Consider the following 23,320-nt stretch of genomic DNA (forward strand, 5'->3'; position numbering starts at 1 on the left):
GTCTAAGGAAGTCTTGCCCCGTTGTAATGGCAACTGACAGCAGCAAGGTAAGGGGGATATCCAGTGATTAGAGAACCAGATAATCCCATAGGCATAGGAGTAGGAATTCGGGTGGAGCTCCGCTTTAACAGAGGAGAAAATATATGCAAGATTTTTCAATATCTTGGGTTGTACAGGCTTGTTAGCAAAATCGGTAGCTTGTGCCTTTACTTACCCATTAACTTTTATAATTAAAAAAAATAAAAAATAAAACACGCATGCTTTACAGAATATACAATTCATATGTTCAGTCTGCTGCATAGCACAAAATATTTCATTACTTTTATATGCAACCCATCTGATGCAAGAGCATGTTCATAAAGTCAGTACAAGCAAGTCATGAGCCAAAGTGGAGGAATATTTGTTTCTTTTATTTAAAGCAAAACATGAAAAATATCAGACACACATTCAAAATCAGTAACTGCAGGATCCCTATACACCAAAATCCCAGTGGCTTAAATCCCTGAACACAATAGGGAGCCGATATTGAGAGTCTCTGAGAATAACTGTAGGTGGCATATTGTATTTTGGCAAGTGCAATTGATCCAAAAATAAAAAATTCTCATTCTGGTTTAGAAGCAGCAGCCAGGTTTCTTTCTGGGAACTGTAACTATTTGCTCCCACTAAACAGGTTTATCTTCCAGTGAACTGATTCAATCTACCCATCAGATGCCGTGCCCATTTCCTCCAAAGCAGTGCAAACCTAAATCAGGTAGCGATCCCAAAAAAATAAAAAATTCAATATCCCCCAGTCAAGTTTAAAAGCAGATAAAATGAACCCAAACGACCAATTCACCATAAATTCAATCATACAGGCAATAATAAAATGGACTTTACTGCACAGGTTGTGCTTTCCCTGATCAAATGAAGCAGAAAAAGGGGAAGAGCAAGCTTATTTCAGCAACTTTTGTAATCTGTTCATGGCCTGTTAAATAAAAAAAAAAAAAAAAATTTAAGGGCAACAAAAATGTAATCTCTGAACATGATCAATGAATGGTAAACAAGAAAAAACAAATCTCATTTTAGATTTTAAAAAAGGTTCCAAAATTCTGTCAATGCTTGGGGCAAAATGTGACAATTTCCAAGCAGAATGTCCTGGTCCCACATGCTAAAGTCACCTTGTAACAGTTCCAGCAGATTTTAGAGGTGCAAGAAGCAAGGCTGGATGTGGTGGGGTCCATCATTTCTGGCACAACAATACCTGCTTTCTTCAAGTAGTTTACACCAGTTTCTTTGCTTCAAAGAAACTTTTAAGATGCCTCATCTGCCAAATTCCAATGGCCACAAGTATCAGAGTCTGGGCAATAGACCACCACAGAACGCGCTGGTTGGTGCTTTCACTGGTCTGACGGAACCTTTCCTCCCGCCACTAAATGGGAAAAGAAATAAAAAGGTTAGAAACAGAGAAAGATTGAAAATTTGATCTATAAAAACAGAGTGTGGCAGATAAACAGACCAAATAGTCCATCAAGTTTGTCCCCCTTTAACTTTTACGTCCGAGTATAGATCTAGGTCTGTCCCATGCATGTTTGAATCCACATATACATGACTGACTCCCGACAGCAACTGCTCTTTGATGCTTGGAATATCCATCTAGTAGAACTAGTCAGTCAACAGCAAGTAGATTCAACATGCTTGAGGAAAAACATGGATCTATCCTCAAAAAAAATAAAAAATAATAGTGCAAATGGTCCATCCAGCCTGTCCATTTCATTTATTTTATGCTATTGGTATTTTGTAATTTTTCAAGTTACAGAATTAACCACTTGAGCTCTCTGAAATTTTAACTCCTTCATGACCAGACCATTTTTTTGCAGTTCCGCACTGCACTACTTTAACTGCCGATTGCGTACAGTATTGCATGACCGCGCAACGAAATGCATCTTTTTTTCACACAAATAGAGCTTTTTGGTAGTATGTGATCACCACTGGGTTTTTAATTTTTTGCTATATGAAACTTAGAAAAATTAAATAAAAAATAAGTGTATAATTAGAGTATTTTTTTACTTTCTGCTATAAAAAAAAAAATTCCCAATTAAATAAAAACTCCCCACAAGTGTATATTAATTGGTCTCTGTGACAGCTATATAGTGTCTACAAACCATGGTATAGATACTGGAGTTTATTTCATACTATTAATGGCAGCGATCAGCGACTTATAGTAGCAGATTACATGACATGGGCAAAAGACACAGATATCTCCAGTGACACCAATACAGTGTTCAGTGCTAATATGCTCTGTCACTGTACTAATGGCATTAGGGAGGAAGGTGTTAACGACTGAGGCAAAGGGTTAACTCTGTATTTACTGTGTGGTGCTTTTACTCAGGGATGTGAATGGATTTTTACTCCCTGCTTTTCAGGGAGACATCATCGCTGTAAGTAGAGAGATCTGTGCTTACATACACAGATCTCTCTCCCATCATCCTCTGCACCGATTGGCCATGAATCAATGGCCAGAACCCACCGATTGGCATGAGCCAGAAATGCAGAAAAACAAACAAACACACACACACACACACACCTTGTTTTCATATTGAAGGTTACCATTTACAATCAAGAACCACCACTAAACATGGCCTTTAAGCTGCTTTGTAACTTGATATTTTACTTCATCTCTTTTAAAGTGGCACGTTAAGTAATAAAAATGGGCAAACAGGCAGGATTTTTAATGCAGAAGAGGCATGTTTTGTCTGTCTGCCCCTATACAGCGGGCTGCACACGCACAGCTCACTGTAGAAATGTGGCGATATCAAAGCCCACGGAACATCCGCGCATGCACTGGAGAGACGTCACCCATTCATTCGATACCTGGAAGCCGGTCGCTTGAAGATGTCAGCAGCCAGTGGGGAGTTCCAGGATGTGGCATCGCTGGAGCCAAAGCGAGTTCCCCTTTAGGTAAAGCATGAGCATTTCCTTTAACCCCTTGCTGACCATGCACTGTAGCTATATCTCTATCTGGCATAAAAATCTTTCCCTGCCTGCTAGTATTTATTTTATTTTTTTATGAATTGCACACCCAACAGCCTTGCATGCACAGTTCTGTGCACAAAGCCAGCATCTTACAATGTGGTGGGTGCACACTCATGTCTCATTGCACATTAGGGCATTCAGCGGAAAGTTTAAATCCCACTTTTAAGGGGAAAAAAAACAAAAAAAAAAAAAAACACTCTGAATGGTCTTTTGAAAAAATCTGAATATACATTAGTCATTGTACAGCCTCATCTTTTATGGATAAGTGTATGTGTTTAGTTAAAGTTTTTTTCCAGGGGGTAATGCAAGTTTGTCAGAGCCCCATTGAGACAATTGCAGTATCTGCTGCCTGAGACCAGGGTTTATAACTGGCACACCGTTTAACCCACTGGAGGAAGGTACAGTACATGTTCATCTCATCCTTCAATCCCCTTCCCCCCTACCCACCTCCCACACAGCCATTCACAGGGATTTGTGAATGAAGAAACTACAAGTACTGTCCTCCACCCCGGAAGATTGCTTCTAGTTCTCAATGGACTGCGAGCATGCTAATCAACACACTTGTAGTACACACACACACACACACACACACACACACACACACACTCTTCCTGCAGCTCGGAAACGGACAGTCAGTACAGGCACAGAGCTGTGGGAACCAGACAGAGATTGCACCCATGATACAATGATCATGGGTGCAATGCTTTGCAAGATCCTGGGGGGAAAAAAATAAAATAAAAATAGCTGCACATTTTTGTTCCCTGCAAAAATATGTACATTTATGAATTTTTCCCTAAAACGTGAACTTATCCTTTAATAGCCCATTTTTTATAGGATGGTCTTTTGTGCATCTGTTATCAGTACAAAGATCAGGCAGGAGACAGGACTGCCATGAAGCCTGACACTTCTGCCCTGACAGAGAAAAGACAGTTTTCTATTTCCCACATAAAACAGCTACCGTATATACTCGAGTATAAGCCGAGATTTTCAGCCTCTTTTTTGAGGCTGAAAGTGCCCCCCTCGGCTTATACTCGAGTCATCGCTGTCTGCCCGCTCGATCAGCGTGTCGAGCAGACAGACAGCGGCCATTCTGATTCAAAAGCCGCGCCTCCGGCTCCCCCTTCGCCTGTGATAGGCGGAACACTGAATTTCCCAGCAGCCTGTGTTCCGCCTATCACGGACTTCGTATCATCCTCGTACTACGGACGAGGATGATACGACGTCTGTGATAGGCGGAACACAGGCTGCTGGGAAATTCAGTGTTCCGCCTATCACAGGCGAAGGCGGCGGCGCAGCTTTTGAATTTTACAATGGCCGCCGACGAACGAAGAGGGCACGGGACGGAGGCAAGGCACAGGACGGCACGGCACGGGACGGGACGGGACGGGACCGGAGGCAAGGCATGGCGGCGAGGCACGGCGGCGAGGCACGGAGGCAAGGAGGCTCGGCACGGGACGGAGGCTCGGGACAAAGGCTCAGGACACAGGTAGGCTGGACACACACACACACACACACACACACACACACACACACACACACACACACACACACACACACACACAGGGATGGATGGATGGAGACACACACACACAGGGATGGATGGACGGACACACAGGGATGGACGGACACACAGGGATGGACGGACACACACACAGGGATGGACAGGCATGTCTTACCCTCGGCTTATACACGAGTCAATAAGTTTGCCAGTTTTTTTGGGGGTAAATTGGGGGCCTCGGCTTATATTCGGGTCGGCCTATACTCGAGTATATACGGTAATATTCAGCTTATTAGCAAACAAGACACCGTGGCTAATCGCAAAAAATGGCCTGGACCTTAAGGATTCCAGTCCTTAAGTGGTTAAAAAGCATGAAAGGAGTTGCGCGCTTCTACCCATTTACTTCATTGGCAGCTGAGTGACTGCACATCCCACTCCCGACAGCTCAGGATCTGGGGTAGTAGCTCCTTTTTCTTCTATCTGTGCACTTCACGTTCCGTTTTTATCTTGTATTTCGTTGTGAACTGTCCCGGTCTTTAGCCTATTGTTCTACAAGACCTGCCATTAGTTGAACATTCCTAGATACCCCATTTGATGGCAATCAATACCACTGATTTTTTTTTTAATGCTTTAGCAATCTAAACAGTGCTTAAAAAAAAAAAAAAAAACAACATTTTTTTATATAAAACACACACACACACACACACACACACACACCATTATTTTGGATAAACAGCAGCAAGATGCAGATCCTATCTGCGCAGGGTTTAAGAGATACATTTACCAAGTGTTTTATCACATAGAATCATCTAACAAGGAAGGAAGACAGACACTTATTTCCTTACTCTTTGGTAATTTTGCTCCTTTTGAATCTGTTCAACTTGCTCTATCAGTTGACGCACACGTAGTTGTAACTCGCTTAATTTGTCCTTGGCAGCAATCTGGGCATAATCATTGGTATGCTCCCCAACCTGGATGTCAAGGTGAACCCTCTAGAGAAAATAAAAAAAATACACATTTGAGAATGTGCCAAAATATGCCACATTAGCTAAAAAGGTGGCTTCAAGGACACACACTAAGCCAAGTAAACACAAAGTCAAGAACCACTGGGCAGCAGTCAAACACAATTTATATGTTGTTCACAATCACATGCCTGTGGTACAATTTCCAAGTAAATGATCCCCATGGACCATGAAGGGCAAATGCTTCAGGAGGGGTGGGGAAACCACGAAGAGGAGGCTAGATTTTATAATGTTATTGCTTTTCTTACATACACTGGATAGCACCAAAAGGTCTCAAAAGTTAACATAGGTTTTCATATCTAATAAAAAAAAAAAAAAAAAAAAAGGTTCCCATGCACAGAAAAAAAAAAAAAAAAAAAAAAAAAAAAAATCACATGAAGAAAACCAAAACCCTGACATAAAATAATGAGCAGGCAGAATTCAAAATCTGATCAAACAACCCTCTCTCTCTGCTCCAAATAGATAGATTTTACAAAAATCTGTGTATCTAAATATGTTAAAAATACCCACCCATGATGGAATTGCACAGAGCGGCCCCAAACCTCCTCTTCTAGGGTTCACCAACGGTGCTCCTGGCTTCTATTTTCTGGCAAGAGACCCCCCCCGCCCGAAATTCACTTTCCATTCTGGGGGCGCGCTCCCGAGTCTTGCTGTCTGCGTCTATTGACACAGACAGCAGGACTTGGCCCCATCCTGGCTTTGATTGACAGCAGTGGGAGCCAACAACTCATTTATTTGAAGATGGTTTGGGGCTGCTCTGTGCAAAACCATTGCACAGTGCAAGTATGACGTGTTTAAAAAATAAAATAATAATGTGAACCTTTACAAACACTTTTAAGGTTTAAGGAAATGTGCAGTATCTAATCTAACATAGTTGAGATTTACATGCAACTTCAGTTGTCTCTATCTGGAACTATTGAGCATGTTGACATATGGCTGTCACAAAGTAACCACTACCTTACATATTTTTCTCAACACATGTTTTAAAAGCTAACTCAGGGCTTGACAAATGTGCTTTGAGAAGTTTCTTTTTTTTAGCGTAGCGTGGGTTGCCAGCATCCCCTAACCCCAACTTACTTACAGCAGAGCGGCCAGCCAATAACCCCATCAGGGTTATAGGTTGGCTGGAAAAAAATGACAATAAAAACCTGTTATTATGCCAATTGTCCTCTCTGCAATTTTCAATTGCTGGTATGTGAAATAAAAAATAAAATAAAAACCCTAAATCAATTTGACCTCTCAACTCTATTCAAAAAAAGGACAACAGAGGAGAGACCAGAGAGCTGTGGATGATGAAGGCATGTAAACTGGCCACAGCATCAGGGCTCAGCAGCCATGCTAAACCTTGGTCAGTTTACAGGGGAAGGGCATAGCCAGGCAGGATCAGCCAGGTTGTTTAGGTGATCGAAGGGGCAAAATTACACAGCACAAGCACTGTGCTCGTTATTCATGCTTTAAGGGAACAGGATCTGTTTAAGGCCCAAAAAAAAAAAAAAAAAAAAAACACTTTAATAATCCAAGCTTTAATGGATAGTAGGAAATTTACAGTCACAACATTACTTTGGAACCTTTTTCCATCACAAACTAAACCAATGTTTCTTGACTTTCTTCTTGGACCAACTGGTTTCTAAAATTTACAATAATTTGTTAAACCATGCATTAGTTATTGTGTCCATTACAGAGGTCCCAATACTCACCAGCATGCCCCCAGCAAATAAGGAAAATTTTGTAGAGTTAGAATGCAGGCATATCTGATGCTCTCCTGGAGTGTGGGAAGTAAAGATGAAGCGCCCCTCTGAACCATACTGACGAGACAGAATGACCTAGAATGGAAGAATTGGCTATGGATCAAAAAGAACATTTTTATAGCTACAATGCAAAAACTAGTTTGGAATGATGTACTCACCTTATCATCAGGATCCTTCACCTCCACTAACATGCCAAGCCCAGGAGTGGCAGGCAAATACTCTTCCCTCTGCTTGTCATACAGCTGGGTGCGGTAATTACCTGCAGGGACATAAAGAAACCTCTTGCTGTATGTATACTTTAAGTTACAATCATGCATCTGTTATTTACAGACAGATAAGACCAAATACTAAAGTTTGTGGCTCCTGTCGAAAACAAAGCCAATCATTTTAAACGAGGAACTGCCGTCTGCTCACATAATTGGTAATAAAAACATCTTTGCCATTCTGAAGCTTCCATCCCACCACTTTGCATATTATTTTATAGACACTGATTCTGTACTTGCCAAATATGCTGCAGAAATCTCCCTCCACGAAGTATGGCTGCAACCATTTTAATTGTGGGCAGCTAAAGCTTCTGCCTGTTCACTTCCTGGATTTATACAAACACACCTCCACATCTGCATCCCTGCAGCTCTCACTGGCCCTCTTATGACCCATCCCCTCTCCCTCCCTGGCACAAATGTGAGAGCTGGGCATGATGTCATAAGCCTAAGCTAATGACCAGACAAGAAACAGGAAGTGGACTGTATAAGGTATTTACTCGCAGAAAGAAAAAAATAATAATTTACAATCCAAAAGTAAGGGAATAAGATTTAATAGATGGAAAGTTGAAAACCTTTCTGAAGGTCCGGTTTAAGTAGCTGTCTTGAAAAAAAATGATTTGAGAAAGTGGAGATTATTACCAATCAAAAATGTACAATCAGCCCTAGAAGTATTCTACTGTCTCCTAAAATACAAAATGTAGGCAAGCAAACAATGTACTAACCATTAGAGGTCTTAATTAATCTCGATTCACCCCCCCACGTGATCTAAGTTCTGGGTGACCCGCGATTTTCTTTTAGTGCCGCCGGTTCCACGTAACTAGCGTGGCACGCAAATGGCGGATATCGGAACTGACATCAGTCATTGGAGCGTGCGATGTGGCGTGCCACTGCCTGGTTGTGGGCGGATGCCGCGATTCGCGGAGCGCTCCGAGGTCTCAGCCTTAGGAAAGGCCGCGGCTTCGGCCTAGCTCCGAAGCGGCGGCCATCTTTCTACACCCAGGCTGTTTACACTGAGATCGCTCAGACGGAGAGATCACTTGTAAACAAACCGGCGTCATGTCATGACGCCGGTTCCTCTCTCCCCCTCTGTACTAATCTGTACAGTGGAGGGGAGAGATCCAGAGATGGAAGCAGCCATCCCTCCATACCCCAGCAATCCTCTACCTGCCAATACTCAGCAATACCCTGTCTGTAAATTTTTCAAATAAAACAGTTTGAGAATTGTGAGAGAATTGTGATCTTCATTCTAAGCAAAAGAATCGCGATTCTCATTTTTCCCAGAATCGTGCAGCTCTACTAACCATGCACATGGAACATATTTCTTTTGTCTTCTGCTGAATAAGGATGACCTCCGGTGTGTTCGTACACCCCACGTGCAGAGCCCGCCAGGAAGTCGGCACTGCGCTGATCACAGGCAGAGAGACATTTCCCGATCTCTGCAACCGCGCGTCGGGACCACATCTCACTGCCTGTGATTAGCGCAGCCTTTCCAACGGGCTCTGCGAACACGCCCGAGCTCATCCTTACTGCTGAATATCAGAAACAACCTGACGTCAAAGTTCTTACAATTGTCCGTTTAAAAACAGGTATTTATACAACACTGACAAATACATTGCAGTGTAGTTTAATTGATGAAAATGTGTGTCATAATTTTGTTATCTGCAGGTTTTCAGTGACAAAAAAAAACTAAAAAGAAAATAAAATTTGAATTAAGGGACCAAAAAAAAAAAAAAAAAAAAAAAAAAAAAAAACACACAACACCACACACACACACACACACAATGTTCCTTGCTAACTAAGCTCCAAGTGCAGAAATGTTGTAATATTGTACAGAAGTCATGTAATCTTTATACATTTCTCCTATAAAGCCAACAAGATTAACCAATGTGGAAGTTATCTCGCTTCGTTGGAAGTGCTGTTCCCGGTTACTTCTGGTGGCACCAACCTAATCATGCAGCGCCTATATCCAGCATCTACCCAGGAGGATTTCTGCCACAATAGACACAAATAGCCCGAATCGGGATCTCAACCCTGCACAAGCGCCTCAACATTACATATAACAAAGATTAAATTTCATGTGTCCTTTACCATTTGCTGTTATTTTAATGCTACAGAAATATACTTAGAAGGACAGCGGATCCAGCGTTGTGCTCTTCTCTACAAGCGCTTTCCTACTCCAGGCCCTGTCCCAGGTCACCATCTTCCTCTTGTAGGTTATCTGGAGCCAACTTACTCTTCCCGATTCTTGCAGCCAGCCCCGATGATGCAGGGCCTGATGCATTTTCCTGCATTGTGGGGAAGCCTGCAGCCTCCTGGGATACAGGAAGTTGTCATCCCTAGAGGACGCGAGGGAGGAAAAAAAAAAAAAAAAAAAGACACCAATTTTTGCCTAGGTGAAAATGGTGACAGGGGTTGGCTCGGCAGTGAGTAACAGGAGGATTAGGATGGTGGAATTGTAGTTTTTGCATATCCATCCACTTTAAAATGGAAATGCATGTCAAATTTAACCCCCGACTGCTGTCTTTCCCCCCCCCCCCCTGGGATGCAGATTATACAGGACCCTTAACCACACCTGGTGGTCAGGCCCCAAACAATTATCAAGTCCTATCCCTGATCTCTTGGGACTCTCTGGACACATGCTACTTTTGTTATACTATGACTCGCCAAACAAAAACGGAAAAACTCATCGCACATGTCCCTGTAGTTATGACCTCAGTGATCAATCAGCAGTAGTAACAACTCATTCTTCCCTCAATCATTTAATACATTTAAGTACATTCTGGGAAAAAAAATAAATAAAACAAACCCGAACACATCCTAAAATTTGGGTCCTGTTAATCAAACTCCAAAGAAACCTGATCATTCTGTATAGAAAGATACAAAAAGGGATTTCAGTAAAAACAGCCTTCCTCAAATTTTTCAACACAGAGGAACCCTTTGAAATAATGTTCCAGTCTCAGGGAACCCCTGCTTAAAATTAAGATATCTACACCTCATGATATATTAGTGTGATGGTCAGTGGGAATAATGCTTCTTACACTTGTGATCATTGGGAAGAAATGCCTCCCTACAGATAGCTAAAAAAAGATCAATATATACATACAAGTGGACAGCTTTACGACGGATGCCTACATACTTAGATGTGCCTCTTTTAATCAACCATGTGAGTTCCTAAATGTTGCACCTTCATTAAATGTAACCATATTGCTACACTTAGAGGCGCCTCTCTTCTATTTTATGCTCTGTAGGTCCTGCTGGATTTTGCTTCTAATCCCCTTGTGGAGGCTTTCATTTGTGGATGGACATTTTATAGTTACACAACTCTTTATATGGACTATAAACTGAAGGACTTATGAATAAATGGTTGTGGAACGAATCATTTGCGTTTCCATTATTTCTTATTGGGAAATTTGCTTTGATATACAAGTGCTTTGGATTACAAGCATGTTTCTGGAAAGAATTATGCTCGCAAACCAAGGTTTTACTGTATTTCCAAAAATTATATCGATTTATGATGCACTGCCACGATTAGGCCTCATGCACAGGTGGCTTATTGTAAACATTATTTCTCCTATCTGAAAAATGCAGTTTAGGTTTAGTGCCCCTGGATGACGCAATTCTCTTACGAAAAGCATAGGAAGGAGCAGGACCACACGCTGATGTCACCTTGAGTCACTTTTGTGTATCCAGGACGGGTTTGTCCGAGTGTGTACCAGCCGGCACATCGGACTTATATTTGTGTGTTTTCTGTGATTTAATCTAATAAACCATAAGGTTTTACACTATCGGGCATTAACAATCAGGCACAATCAGGCACGTTCGGTGCGCTCTGAAGTTATAGCTGCGCCTAGAGCATATGCGTTTCCTGATCCTCTGTAGTGGGGGATCACGACGACTATTTGTTAAGAATGAATTCTCTCTACATGGTGGTGGATTGCACTTTTTTTGGTTGAAGATTCATCTAATCAGCGGATGGACTTTTCTCCTGACTTTTGTACAGGTGGATGTGATATTTCATGGTTATTTCTACATGGATTGTTTGCCTTGTTTCGATATGGACTAAAAGTTTTGTTAGTTAGTTAGTACACTTTTGAGTGTACAATTTAGGACTCATCAGCCATCTGCAGTCATTTACAAGCCTATATATTGATTGGTTTGTGCAAAAGTTATGTCTACAAACTGATATTTATTGGTATTTTTTTTTATGCTAGTAATAATATGTAATGAATAATAAATCAGTGACTTATAGCAGGACTGCAATATTGCAGCAGACAAATCAGACACTGACACTTTGTGGGATCCAGCGACACTAATCTAGTGATCAGTGCCAAAAATATGCTCTGTCACTGTACTGACAGGCTGGGAAGGGGTTAAACAACTAGAACAAAGGGTTAAATGTGTGCCTAACCAGTGTTTTGGTGTGGTTACAGTGTGCTGCATTTACTAAGGCAGTTGCAGGGAAACAAAATCCAGCAAATCCCAGCTGACAGGACAGAGTTCTGCATGGTTTACATATGCAGAGCTCTGTCCTGCCTCTCTCCTCACAGATCAGTGGGTGCCGGTGGACATCCATTGGCTGGCACCCACTGATCGGCTTCTGCTGTGTCTAATCTCTAATAGAATCACAAAAATTAGAGAAAGCTGTTACTCAATACCCTTAGCAATATTCTTATGCATTGGTTGTAGTAAGAGCTGAAGAGCACCAAGCATCTACACCTTATACTTAGCCGGGCAATCTCGGTGTTCAAAAAAGTACCAGTTACTTACCGGTAACTGTCTTTCTGGGAAATCTTCCAGGACGGCACACCTGAGAGATGAGAGGCTCCTCCCTACAGGAAACACAATCAATCGACAGCTGTTTTAAGTCCCCACCCTTCCCCTTGATCCTCAGTTTGTAGAGAAGTAACTCCTGAACCAGGTTCACAAGGGAAATCATTCCTCATAGGTACTCACCTTCTAGTGTTCTAGAATTTTCCCTCCTCCAACGGGCGGGAAGTAGGCCTGCCGTCCTGGAAGATTTCCCAGAAAGACAGTTACCGGTAAGTAACTGGTACTTTTCTCAAGTCATCTTCCAGGACGGCACACCTGAGAGGATAAACAAGTACCTCAGGCCTACCTTAGGGTGGGGCCACTGCAAAACCCTCTTGGCGAACATTGGCTCTGCAGTGAGCTTTACCTCCACTCCATACGCTCATATGCTTGATGAAGGCATCTTAGCTGGATCATGCGGCTGATCTGCAGGTCTGCTCCACAGATGTTCCTGCCTTTTCCGCTTCAGATGCAGTATCTAGGTGAAATGGGCTCTTAAAAATGGAATCAGAAAACATGTTAAACTTGTAGGTTAGCAATGTTGCCTATCTCACACATCTAACAACCATGGCCTATTATGCCTGTAGGTGCTACTTAGAACCACTAAAAAGATAAATAAGAGACCTGTGTAAGACAAGGACACTACATTAATCAATAAGAGGGCCTGTCTTAACACTATCCTGTTGAGGGAAATAAAACTGCTTCCTTTTTATCTTTATGTCAGCAAAAGACTAAAAGGGAAGCCTACTTAAGGGAAATAGATTAACAGAAGCTTGAACCCTGGGTTTAAGGCACGCCCAATCTATGTCCTTACTTACGCCTGAGAGCCTTCTTCAGGAGATTAAAGTCCCTAGCAGGAGTAGACTACCCATATTGCTATGTCTAGTTTTGCTAAAAGGGCAAAATGAAGGCCATGCACCAAGCCGAAACCTATTCGATCGGGTATACATCTTTATACTTCATCCTCAGGCCCTAATACTCCTCTGAACAGAGCTCTCCAAGTTCTTACTAAAAGGGGGATTCATTATCCCCTTCCTCCAGTGTCCCATAACCCTACAGGGCTTCAACCCTAGGAAATGGTTCTGGCATCCCTGAATGCAAGTGGTCAAGGTTTTCTGACATGTGGCAGCTGCAGCCCGAACTCCTGGCCCCTCCATGGAAAAGAAGGCTGAAATACAAAAAGGTGATACATGCATTATTAATATCACAAATAAAATGATCATAGATTGTGGGCACGGCACAATAGATTTAGACAGAAAGGACACAAGCATAGACAACAATGTTGTGTGCCTGAGTGTGACTATCTAAACCAATATATCAAATATGGGAAGAGACCCAAATCTGAACCTCAATGTTGACAAACAGTCCTCATAGTCTGGTTTTCTGATGTGCTGCCAAGACGTAAAAACATTAAGACTCAAGCAAACCCTAAATGCTGCGTATTTCTTTAGTGCAGCTAGCTAGGTCATAACTGATATATAAATACGGAAAGGACAGGAACCCCCTTTACTGTTGTGCTTTACCTATGTACAGCAAAACAAGGCTATAAAGACAGAAAGACCCAAACTTCTATGTTGTGTATTTCTGACAAACCACCACAGTTATAAGATTAATATGAACACCAACTCCCGTGTTGTGCATTTCTGCTATGCCACAGGGAAAAAATATGGAACACAAGACATTCCTTTCTGTCATGCACTTCTGTAGTGTAGTTCAGATAGAACCAACACTGAGAAAGGACACAAGCAACCTGCAGCATTGTGTTTTTCTGAAACAGAAAGCACCAACAAGCTTCAATCTTGAGTATTTCTGCTGTGCAACAACATAAAAGCAGAAACTGAGGAAAAAGACAGACAACCCTTACAGCTGCAATCTTTCTGGTCTGCTGCAAAATAAAACAATAACGTCATGATGAGTATTCCTGCTGTGTAGCAAAACCTCAATCAGAAGGGACAGATAAGTTTAGGGTTCCCACACCCGTGCGACCCAACCTGCGACTTGGGACTGCAAGACGCATGAGAAGTCATATACTATGGCTTCCAATGGGTACCATTTGTGTCTGTGCGACACCAGCAGTCCCTGATTCCTGGATCCACAGACCTCAAGATTACACAGGTCGCAGGGAAAAAAAAAAAAACAAATAGCAATTTTCAGGTCGAACAAGTAAGGGGTCCCCAATGCTGTGACTCCCTGGAGGATTGCAGCCAACAAACCCCTGCTGTGTATCCCTAAGATGCAGAAAGGTAGATCCATGAGAAACACCGCTCACTGCTGTGCCTGATATACAAACGATAAGGCAGTAAATATAGGACATACAGGACACAAACATTCAATCTTTGTGTATGTCTGATGTGTAGTAATATACCAATACTGAGCAGAGAGGCCACCATCCTCAATGTGTCTCTCAGCTGAGCAGCAAAAACAAAATCAGAAAAAGACAAGCAACCTTCACTGCTGTGTCCTTTCTGATATGCAGCCAATAAGGCAGTATATGCAAGACATAAAAGGACAGACAACCTTCAATCTTGTATATGTCTGATGTGCAACAATATAACAATTCTGAATAGAGATAGCACATCCATATTGAAGCGATTTGGCCTTGCGACTCAACATGTCAAATCGCATGGCTAAAATCAGCACAACACCACTTTGTGGTGCTACATGGATTACCAAAGGCAGTATATGTACTACACCTGGCAGGGGTTCAATTTGTATTTCTACTATGTAGCCCAACAAATTCGAACCATCAATTTTCACTGCTGCCTTTCTGATAAGGCAGTAATACAGGACACAAAAACCTCACAGACCTTAATGCTGTATAAATCTGATGTGCAACAATAAAACACTATGAATAGAGATAGCACATCCATATTGAAATGATTTGTCATGCGACTCAACATGTCAAATCGCATGTTTAAACTCGGCAGCCATTGCTGTTAATAGCACTGTCTGCATCAGCACAGCGCCACGCAAATCAGGACCATCAGACTTCACTGCTGCCTTTCTGATAAGTAACCAACAAGGCAGTAAAACAGGACACAAAGCCCCACAGACAGACCTCAATCTTGTGTATGTCTGATGTGCAGCAATATAACCATTATGAGCAGAGATGTCACCTGACTCAACGATGTGCATTTCTGCTGTGCAACACAAAACCAGAAAGTACAGACCACCTTCACTGTTGTATTTTTCTGATCTGTAGCCAAACAAAGCAGTACCTTTAGTATATAAAGGACAGAAAACAAGCTTCAGTGCAGTGCACTTCTGATGTACAGCAATATAGCCCTTATTAAGCAGAGATGTCACAAATCTCAATGTGTATTTCTGCTGTGCCACAAAAACATCCCAGCAAGCACAAACCTTCACTACTGAGGTCTACTGGTGTGCAGCCAATGAGGAGTCATGGTCTATCCCTTTATGAAATAACCAACAGGCAATTTATTTCATAGGCATAGCCTGGGCTGTAGATACTAAACCTTCACCACCAGAGAAGGAACAGATCCTAAAATGGTTGGACACCCTACTATTAGTAGTAGTTGTTGTCCTACCTTACCTCCATAGACTGAGCAAACGCTAGCCAGCACATATCCAGGTGGTGCTGATTAGCAACTAAAGTCTCAATGAGCCCAGCCCTAGAGACCAATTTAAGACCTCTCTAGAAGAGGTGGTTACCAGTTTAGCCTGGGAGGTAAATAGCTATTTGCAGGCTTCAAACAATCAATTATGTAGCTCTTGCATAGGTTTGCACAGAAAATCCTCAATTAAAAGGATGTAGGGAGCGATCTATGGTGAATCGCCTTTAGATCTGCCACTGAGTGGATTGTAGCCCAAACCAATAAAAAAAGTTTCTTCTTACCTCCTACACTATAATATAAACACAGTGTAAAGGTGGAGTGGGAGGTTGGAGCTTATGAAAGTTAACTATAGCAGGCAACCTCCAAAAGGAGGATCTGTGACAAGGGAACCCCTACTGTGCCACACAGTAGCTTGGTCTCTGCCCATCCTTGAATTTTAGGTCAGCTTTTAAACATTGTGAAGCAACTTCAGATTCCTAGCAGCTGGGCTAATAGGGCCGGTAACCTAGTGCACCTGCTGACCAGGGGAGCTTCTGAATCCACCAACCACTGCCCAATTAATAACCTGTTCAGTGGTATACCTGGCCTGTAAGTAACTTTGTATCTACCAGGTCCCCTCTGTACGCTATATTCATCCCTACTAAATGTACCACAACTGGGCATGTAGGGAGAGGCTGGCAACCTACTGCTGCGATAACCACAGTGTCTCTGCTGTAAGAGGGAGCTGTGGCTGGTGGTTTTAGCAGTGGCGTCTGCGCTATTTGTATCCCGACCCCAGGTTCTGCACTGCACCAGTCAGTATATTATACACGGGGAAGGGGGAGCAATGGCCTACCTACCTCTTTCTCATCTGAGGTGGTTTAGGCACACTCGTTCCTCTGCACCACCTGTCCACCATACAGCTTCTCTGATGTAAGAGGGGCTGCAGCTGGTGTTTTTAGCAGAAGCTTAAGGGCTATTTGAATCCAGACCCCAGGTGAGATCTCAAATGCCTAGAAACCCTCTGGCTGGAATTGGGGATTTTGCAGCTAAATTCCCACGGCAAAAGGAAAGTAAAGTACTCACCGTTGTCGTCTTCCTCTTTTTGCCACAGCCAGCGGGCTTGCTTTTCCATCCTTATGGTCCACACGCAAGGAGGATAGCCGCCAAAGTGCTCCCCCCCCCCAACTGCTGTCCCCATAGGGAGGTGCCAGGTTAGGCTGTGTCCTGCACTGTACCAGTCAGTCTATATACATGGGGGGGGGCAATGCCTTCCATTCCTCATTCCCATCTTCATATCTGAGGTGGTTAAGGCAGACATCCACCGTAGTAAACTGGTGCCTCCTCGCTCTAGAGAAAGGAGGATGTGGGCGCCTGCTCCTACTGACTCTCAGCCTTCCCTCCTGGGTAAGAACGCCGCTGCCATTTTCCCGAAGTTTGAAAATGACGCGGGTGCTTGTTGCCACGCCCTCTCCGGCAGCCCACGCGAGCTACCGGGGACCCAGGAGTCGGGGACAAGCCCCCTGGAAAGAACCGATGGCCAGCACCCCCGTCTGAACAGCCACCTGTACAGGTAAGGAGGGGGAGACAGGATAATGGCCCCTGAAGTTCTGGGTACACCACTGTACCCAGGGTCCTTCAGCTCTCAGGGGGGCTCTTCCAATTTCTGCTGCCCGCCCTGAGGAAAAGATAGGGGAACCCCCCAGGAAGGACAAGAATATCCTACCAGACCCAGAGGCTTCCCAGGCTTGTGGTCCGGCTCCCAGGGGGAGACCACCAGCCCCAGGCTTCGGGTCATTTGGAAAAAAAACAAACAGTTTCGCTGTGTAGGGAGAAACACAATCAAAAACTGAGGATCAAGGGGAAGGGTGGGGACTTAAAACAGCTGTCGATTGATTGTGTTTCCTGTAGGGAGGAGCCTCTCATCTCTCAGGTGTGCCGTCCTGGAAGATGACTTGAGAAATAAGCATTTCCGGCACCATCTTTAAAATAAATCTCATTGACCAGCATGAGACATAAAAAAATAAAAATTAATTCTGCAATACTACCGTCTGCTATCGCCAAAATACTCGGCTCCATCCTCCCCCAGGTAGAATGATGGTGCACATCATTTAAACCACTTCTGGTGAACCAAGGCATTCATCATGGACATGCCTCCTTAGGTCACGTCATCCTGCTGTACTTATCACGTAATGATATGTGTTCCACGTCTATTTCCAGGAGTACTGCAGCTAATGAAGAAGAGGAGGAAGGACCTATAGCATCACTGGACTGCCCTGAAGACTACAGAACAAAAAGTATGTATAAAGAAAAGGGTATGGGGGGGGGGGGGGGAGGGGGTGGAGAGAAGAAAAAAAAAAAAAAAAAAAAAAGGGCAAACCTGCACTGAGCATTACATAAAGATTGTAACCAAAGACCAGAACTCTAGCTGTGACACTGGCCCTCTTGCTTCACCAATAGCTTGCCAGAGGTTTTATCCCTTTCTTACTCTATTCAAAACTAAAAAAAACTTTTTTTGGTTGTACATACACTTCAAAGTGATAAGAAACCCAACGTTCTTTCAGCAATTCAGCTGCTGTTATAACCTCTTAGCATGCTCCTTCTTGTGTTTAATCTTGCCTTTCCGAACGTTCTATTTGGGCCCCTTGGTCCCTGGCCATGCCTTCTGGTTTTAGAGTGGCTCCTTGCGGGAGCTTATGAAGCCACCCAATTGTGTACACCCCTGTAAATAGGACTACATGCCAACACTGCCTGCACCAACAGACAGCCTGAGAAGAGAACACCCCATTCAGTTCCTACCACCAGAGAAGCGAGTGACAGCAGCTGCAGAAGTTGTGCCATCACTTTTTTTTCCTCCCATATTGTGTGCCAGCATGCAGGCAGCATCCTCACATTAGTGAAACCTCACCAATGAGCAGGTTACATGATAAAATGCCTTGTAATTACATTTAGTGAGTGCACTCCCTGAATAGAAGGTATATGTAAGCTCCAAAGAGACGACAGATATTCAAGCAAGTCTTTCAACATTTTTTGAGAAGTAATGGTTTATTGCCCTCTGCTACAATAATCTAAAGTGAGGGTTGTCAATCCCATCAGTTGAGATCTGGCAGCTGCAGGCACTAGTCCAAAGCTGCCCGAGCTATCTCGCCAGGAAGCTGTCGGCTTTAACCGAAAGCCATCTGAGCCCATTCCCCACTTGGTTGGCCCTCCTTCAGCAAGGCAGGTACATCATGCTCTTCCTCCTCCTCAGGGAAGCCACATGTCTAAAAGGCACTATGCTGATCTCCGCCGGCCATCCTTTCCCGTCCATCTCAGACACATGTATGTGACATCATATGATATGGATGGGAGAGAAGGGCTGGCAGAGAACAGAATGCCAGAGGAAAACATTATCTCTACTTCCATGCATATGGGTGAAATCACTGGCCAACTGTTATCTCCCCTACTAACCTCTGCCCTTCTGTCCTCTGCGTTGCTGATCCCTGTAAACTGCCCTACATACTCTTGACCTCTGTATTCTGCCTCACACACTTTTCACCCCTGTACACTGCTCTACATGCAAATGACCCCTGTAAACTGCCCTACTGTCCTCTGCACACTGCCCTGTATATTCAGCACTACATCTAAGGCTTCATTCACACCTGGGTGGTTTGAATCTCAGCTGGAATTTCTGCATTTCAGAATTGTGGCAAAACACAGGACATGTTTGCAATACTGTTATTTCTCAATGGCTCAATTTGTCATGTGATTTTGGCGCATAACAAACAGGAAAAAAGTGAAAACAAAATTGTTCCGGGACTTCTTTTGGATGACACATCCCATGATTTTGCTGAGGCAATTGCAGCAAAGTCACACTGAGTTTGGGGTTCCATTGAGAAATAGCATGTGTCCCGTGTATTGCTACAATTCTAAATCGCTGCGATTCCATACCCAGGCGTGAATGGAGCTTTACCGACCTCTGTACACTGCCTTCTTGCTACTTACACTGGCCAGAACAGATAGACCAGAAATTAGACCTGCCAGGCCTGAAACTAGTTGAGCAAGTCAGCCTGCAGTACCAGTTCTACATTCACGGTGGACTTCTGTATCAGCCTTGAGGTGACCAATTACCCTCCAGACATGAAACAAATTGTGAATAAAAGCAAATGCTGGAGTTTTTTTGTTACTGAATCCAATGTTTAAAGTAGGCTACGTTTATATTTATATTTTGACAGGAGCTTGATATTTCTAAGGTTCCCCCATACCATCCTCATGTTTCATTAGGTACTTGCTAGTTAAATTTATTTTTAAAGCCCACCCGCACGAAAAATTATACAAATACTGCAGCTGCTGACTTTTAATATATGGACACTTACCTGTCCAGGGTGGCCACAATGTTGGCACCACATGTGAAGAACACAAGTGTCAGATCCCTGCCCTCCTCGCGATGAAGGACCGGCCAAACTCACACCCCACTGTCACTTACGTAACCAACGCCACTCCCAGCACAAAGATTTTCCAGTGTACAGGACCACAATCTAGGTGCCAGCAGCCTGAGAGCGATTGTCACTGGGCTAATTACACTTAACTCTAACTGTCACCACCCCTGTTTTTAAAAGGCCGAGTCTGGGGAGACTCGTAATTTTAGCAATACCAATTAAGATTTTAGAATAAGCGTCTGCAACACACACTGCCGCCACAGACAGATCTGGTCAGAGGCCTTACTCTACAACAGTAGCGCTCTTCAAGAGGCAGGTTCATTTATAGCTTGCATTAAAAGCTTTAGAGACTAGGTTAACACTTTTCAACAGAAGGGTTTATTATGAAAAAGGTCAAAGTTGGTGAAAATAAAAACATTTACAGAAAAAAAAAAAATTTCAAAGTGATAACGAACATATTATTATAATAATAATAATAATAATAATCTTGGGGCTTGCTGTCCAGTGTGGCTGCTACCTTTGCCGGTAAGGGAACCCGGCAGTGCAGCCTTCTAGCTTCACACACGGTTCCTTATTGCGCATGTGCATACCAATTGGTCTGGTGGCAGAGAAAGGAGGAGGAGGAGGGGGTCCAGTCTTCTGCCCCTCCCCCCGAAAGGTGACTAATGTAGCACCTGAGGGGGAGGGGAGGGAAGAGACAAAAAAAAAAAAAAAAGCAGAAATTCCACATTTGGGTGGAAATATATATATATGCACCACTCCCTGGTGATCTTTTTTGTGTTGGCCAGGTAGATCTCCAACTCTCAAAGGCTGCCTACCCCTGATCTATAGCAATGCGTTCTGGCTAAAAATGACAAGGCTTTAGAACTACCTTAACGACTTCCCGACTGGCACACACTGATGTATGTCAGCAGAATGGCATGGACAGAAATGGGGGTACCTGTACATCCCTTTAAATTTGCCGCCGTGCCATCTCGTGCATGCTGCCGCCGGAATGCGCACCGGTCGGGACCTCCGTGAGTAGGATCGCAGGTCCCGTGGACTCGATCACCGCGGGGATATCCACGATCGTCTCACAGGGAGGAAGAATGAGGAGATGCTAATGTAAACAAGCATCTCCCCATTCTGCCTAGCGACAGCGTCACTGATCTCTGCTCCCTGTGATCGGGAGCAGAGATCAGTGACGAGTCACAGCCATGCCCCCCATTAGAAACATTCCCCAGGACATACTTAACCCCTACACTGCCACCTAGTGGTTAACCCCTTCATTGCCAGTGTCATTTACAAAGGAATCAGTGCATTTGTATAGCACTGATTGCTGTATAAATGACAATGGTCCCAAAAATTTCCGGTGTTCGCCATGTTGCAGTCACAAAAAAAAAATATATAGCTGCCATTACTAGAAAAAAAAAAAGAATTTAATAAAAATGCCATAAAACTATCCCCTTTTTTGTAAACGCTATAACATTTGCGCAAACCAATCAACACTTATTGAGTTTTTTTAACCAAAAATATGTAGAACAATATGTATCGGCCTATATATATTATTTATATATTTTGGGGGATATTTATTATAGCAAAATTTTAAAAAATAAATGCGTTTTTTCAAAATTGTCTTTTTTTGTTGTTGTTTATAGCGCAAAAATAAAAACCGCAGGGGTGATCAAATACCATCAAAAGAATGCTCTATTTGTGGGGGGGGGGGGAAAATGTCAATTTTGCTTGGGAGCCACGTCGCACAACCACGCAACGGTCAGTTAAATCGACGCAGTCCCGAATCGCAAAAAATGATCTGGTCTTTAATTAAACAAAATCTACCCTTGAAGCAGCGACCCCCCCCCCCAATCTAGGGGTGCAGGAGTGAGGTGTAATACTTACCTGGCTCCAGAAGGGTGCCTCCAGCAGTGTGATCCACCCAGTGCAGCAATCACATGCTTGTCTCCTGATATACAAAGTAAGGCCGACAGCCCTGCCTTGTATGTGAGAGCTCACAGCTTTAAGTAGAATAGAAGCATGCTGGAGGGAGGATAGGGAAAGTAATACACCTAATATTATTATAACAACATTTTACTGTACTACTAGGACTGATTAGGTCCAATTCCTGGGAGTTCAGCTTTAGGGTCCCTAAACTGGAACAAGTATGAGAATACCTGTCCTCTATCCTCATCCTTGTGACTCCAGGGGACAATCACTTCCAGGATGAGAGGTCAGTAGTGGCTGCCTCCACATTATTCTTTATACAGGTTTCCAGCTCCCTGATGGAGTGATGCCTGCAGCTGCCCTAGCATAGACAATGACTATAGAAGGCTATACCCCATGACTAGCCCCGTGCCTCACCTATCACCATTGTCTCGTCAGGAATCTCTTCGATAAAACATTTCTTCTCGGTCTCCCCGATGTGGAAATACAGGGAGGACACCGGGCCCAGACAAGCGGCCACAGACAGCAGAAACCAGGCGGCAGCCATCTTCAAGCACGGCCGGAAAAGCTCACCGGAAGCTGAGGTAGCTTCGCCGGCTGCCACGTCCTCCAGGCTGGCCAATCAGAACCGCGCCCGGGCACACTGCAGCCCGTGACGTCACCCAGCCTAGGAAGTGGTTGTGTCAGGAGAGGCTGACACGTTCCTCTAATGACAGATTTCTCCTTGTCACCAACGTTCTTTACACACACATACACCATAAAACAAAGGAAAATGTAACTGCTAGAATGATAGAGTGAATGGAAAGCCAGCAGTGTTTTTCGTTTTGGGCAGAACAGCAAAAGGTTAAACCCCTGCCAGTTTTTATTTTGATGCCTGTGTCCTGTTAGGGAAACTTTCCTTCATTTCCTGTCTCAGGGAAGCAACAGGAAGTGAGAGGAAATCTTATCCGCTCAGTTTCTGATCCAAGCTGCCTAAAAGGAAGAGGATGGTTCCTCACCCACGGTAGGTGGGTGTAACCAGCCTGTTCAAAGGAATGCATTGTCCTTCCCATCAAAATATCGACAGGCAGACCCAA

General features: G+C 43.6%; 1 protein-coding gene across 1 annotated transcript; it reads right to left on the bottom strand.

The window, feature by feature from the left end:
- Window positions 1–389: 389 nt before the first annotated feature.
- Window positions 390–22,827, bottom strand: TMED9 (transmembrane p24 trafficking protein 9). The gene is made up of 5 exons (XM_077472380.1): window positions 22,662–22,827; window positions 7,439–7,539; window positions 7,230–7,355; window positions 5,356–5,502; window positions 390–1,408 (listed from the first exon to the last, which is right to left on the bottom strand). Exons 1-5 carry the CDS (start codon window positions 22,789–22,791, stop codon window positions 1,259–1,261), a joined length of 654 nt encoding a protein of 217 aa, XP_077328506.1. The 5' UTR covers window positions 22,792–22,827; the 3' UTR covers window positions 390–1,258.
- Window positions 22,828–23,320: the final 493 nt, after the last annotated feature.

This window comes from Lithobates pipiens, unplaced genomic scaffold (assembly GCF_037356315.1).
Source record: "Lithobates pipiens isolate NorthernLeopardFrog02 unplaced genomic scaffold, aLitPip1_a1.2 Scaffold_8, whole genome shotgun sequence".
Lineage (NCBI taxonomy): Eukaryota > Metazoa > Chordata > Amphibia > Anura > Ranidae > Lithobates > Lithobates pipiens.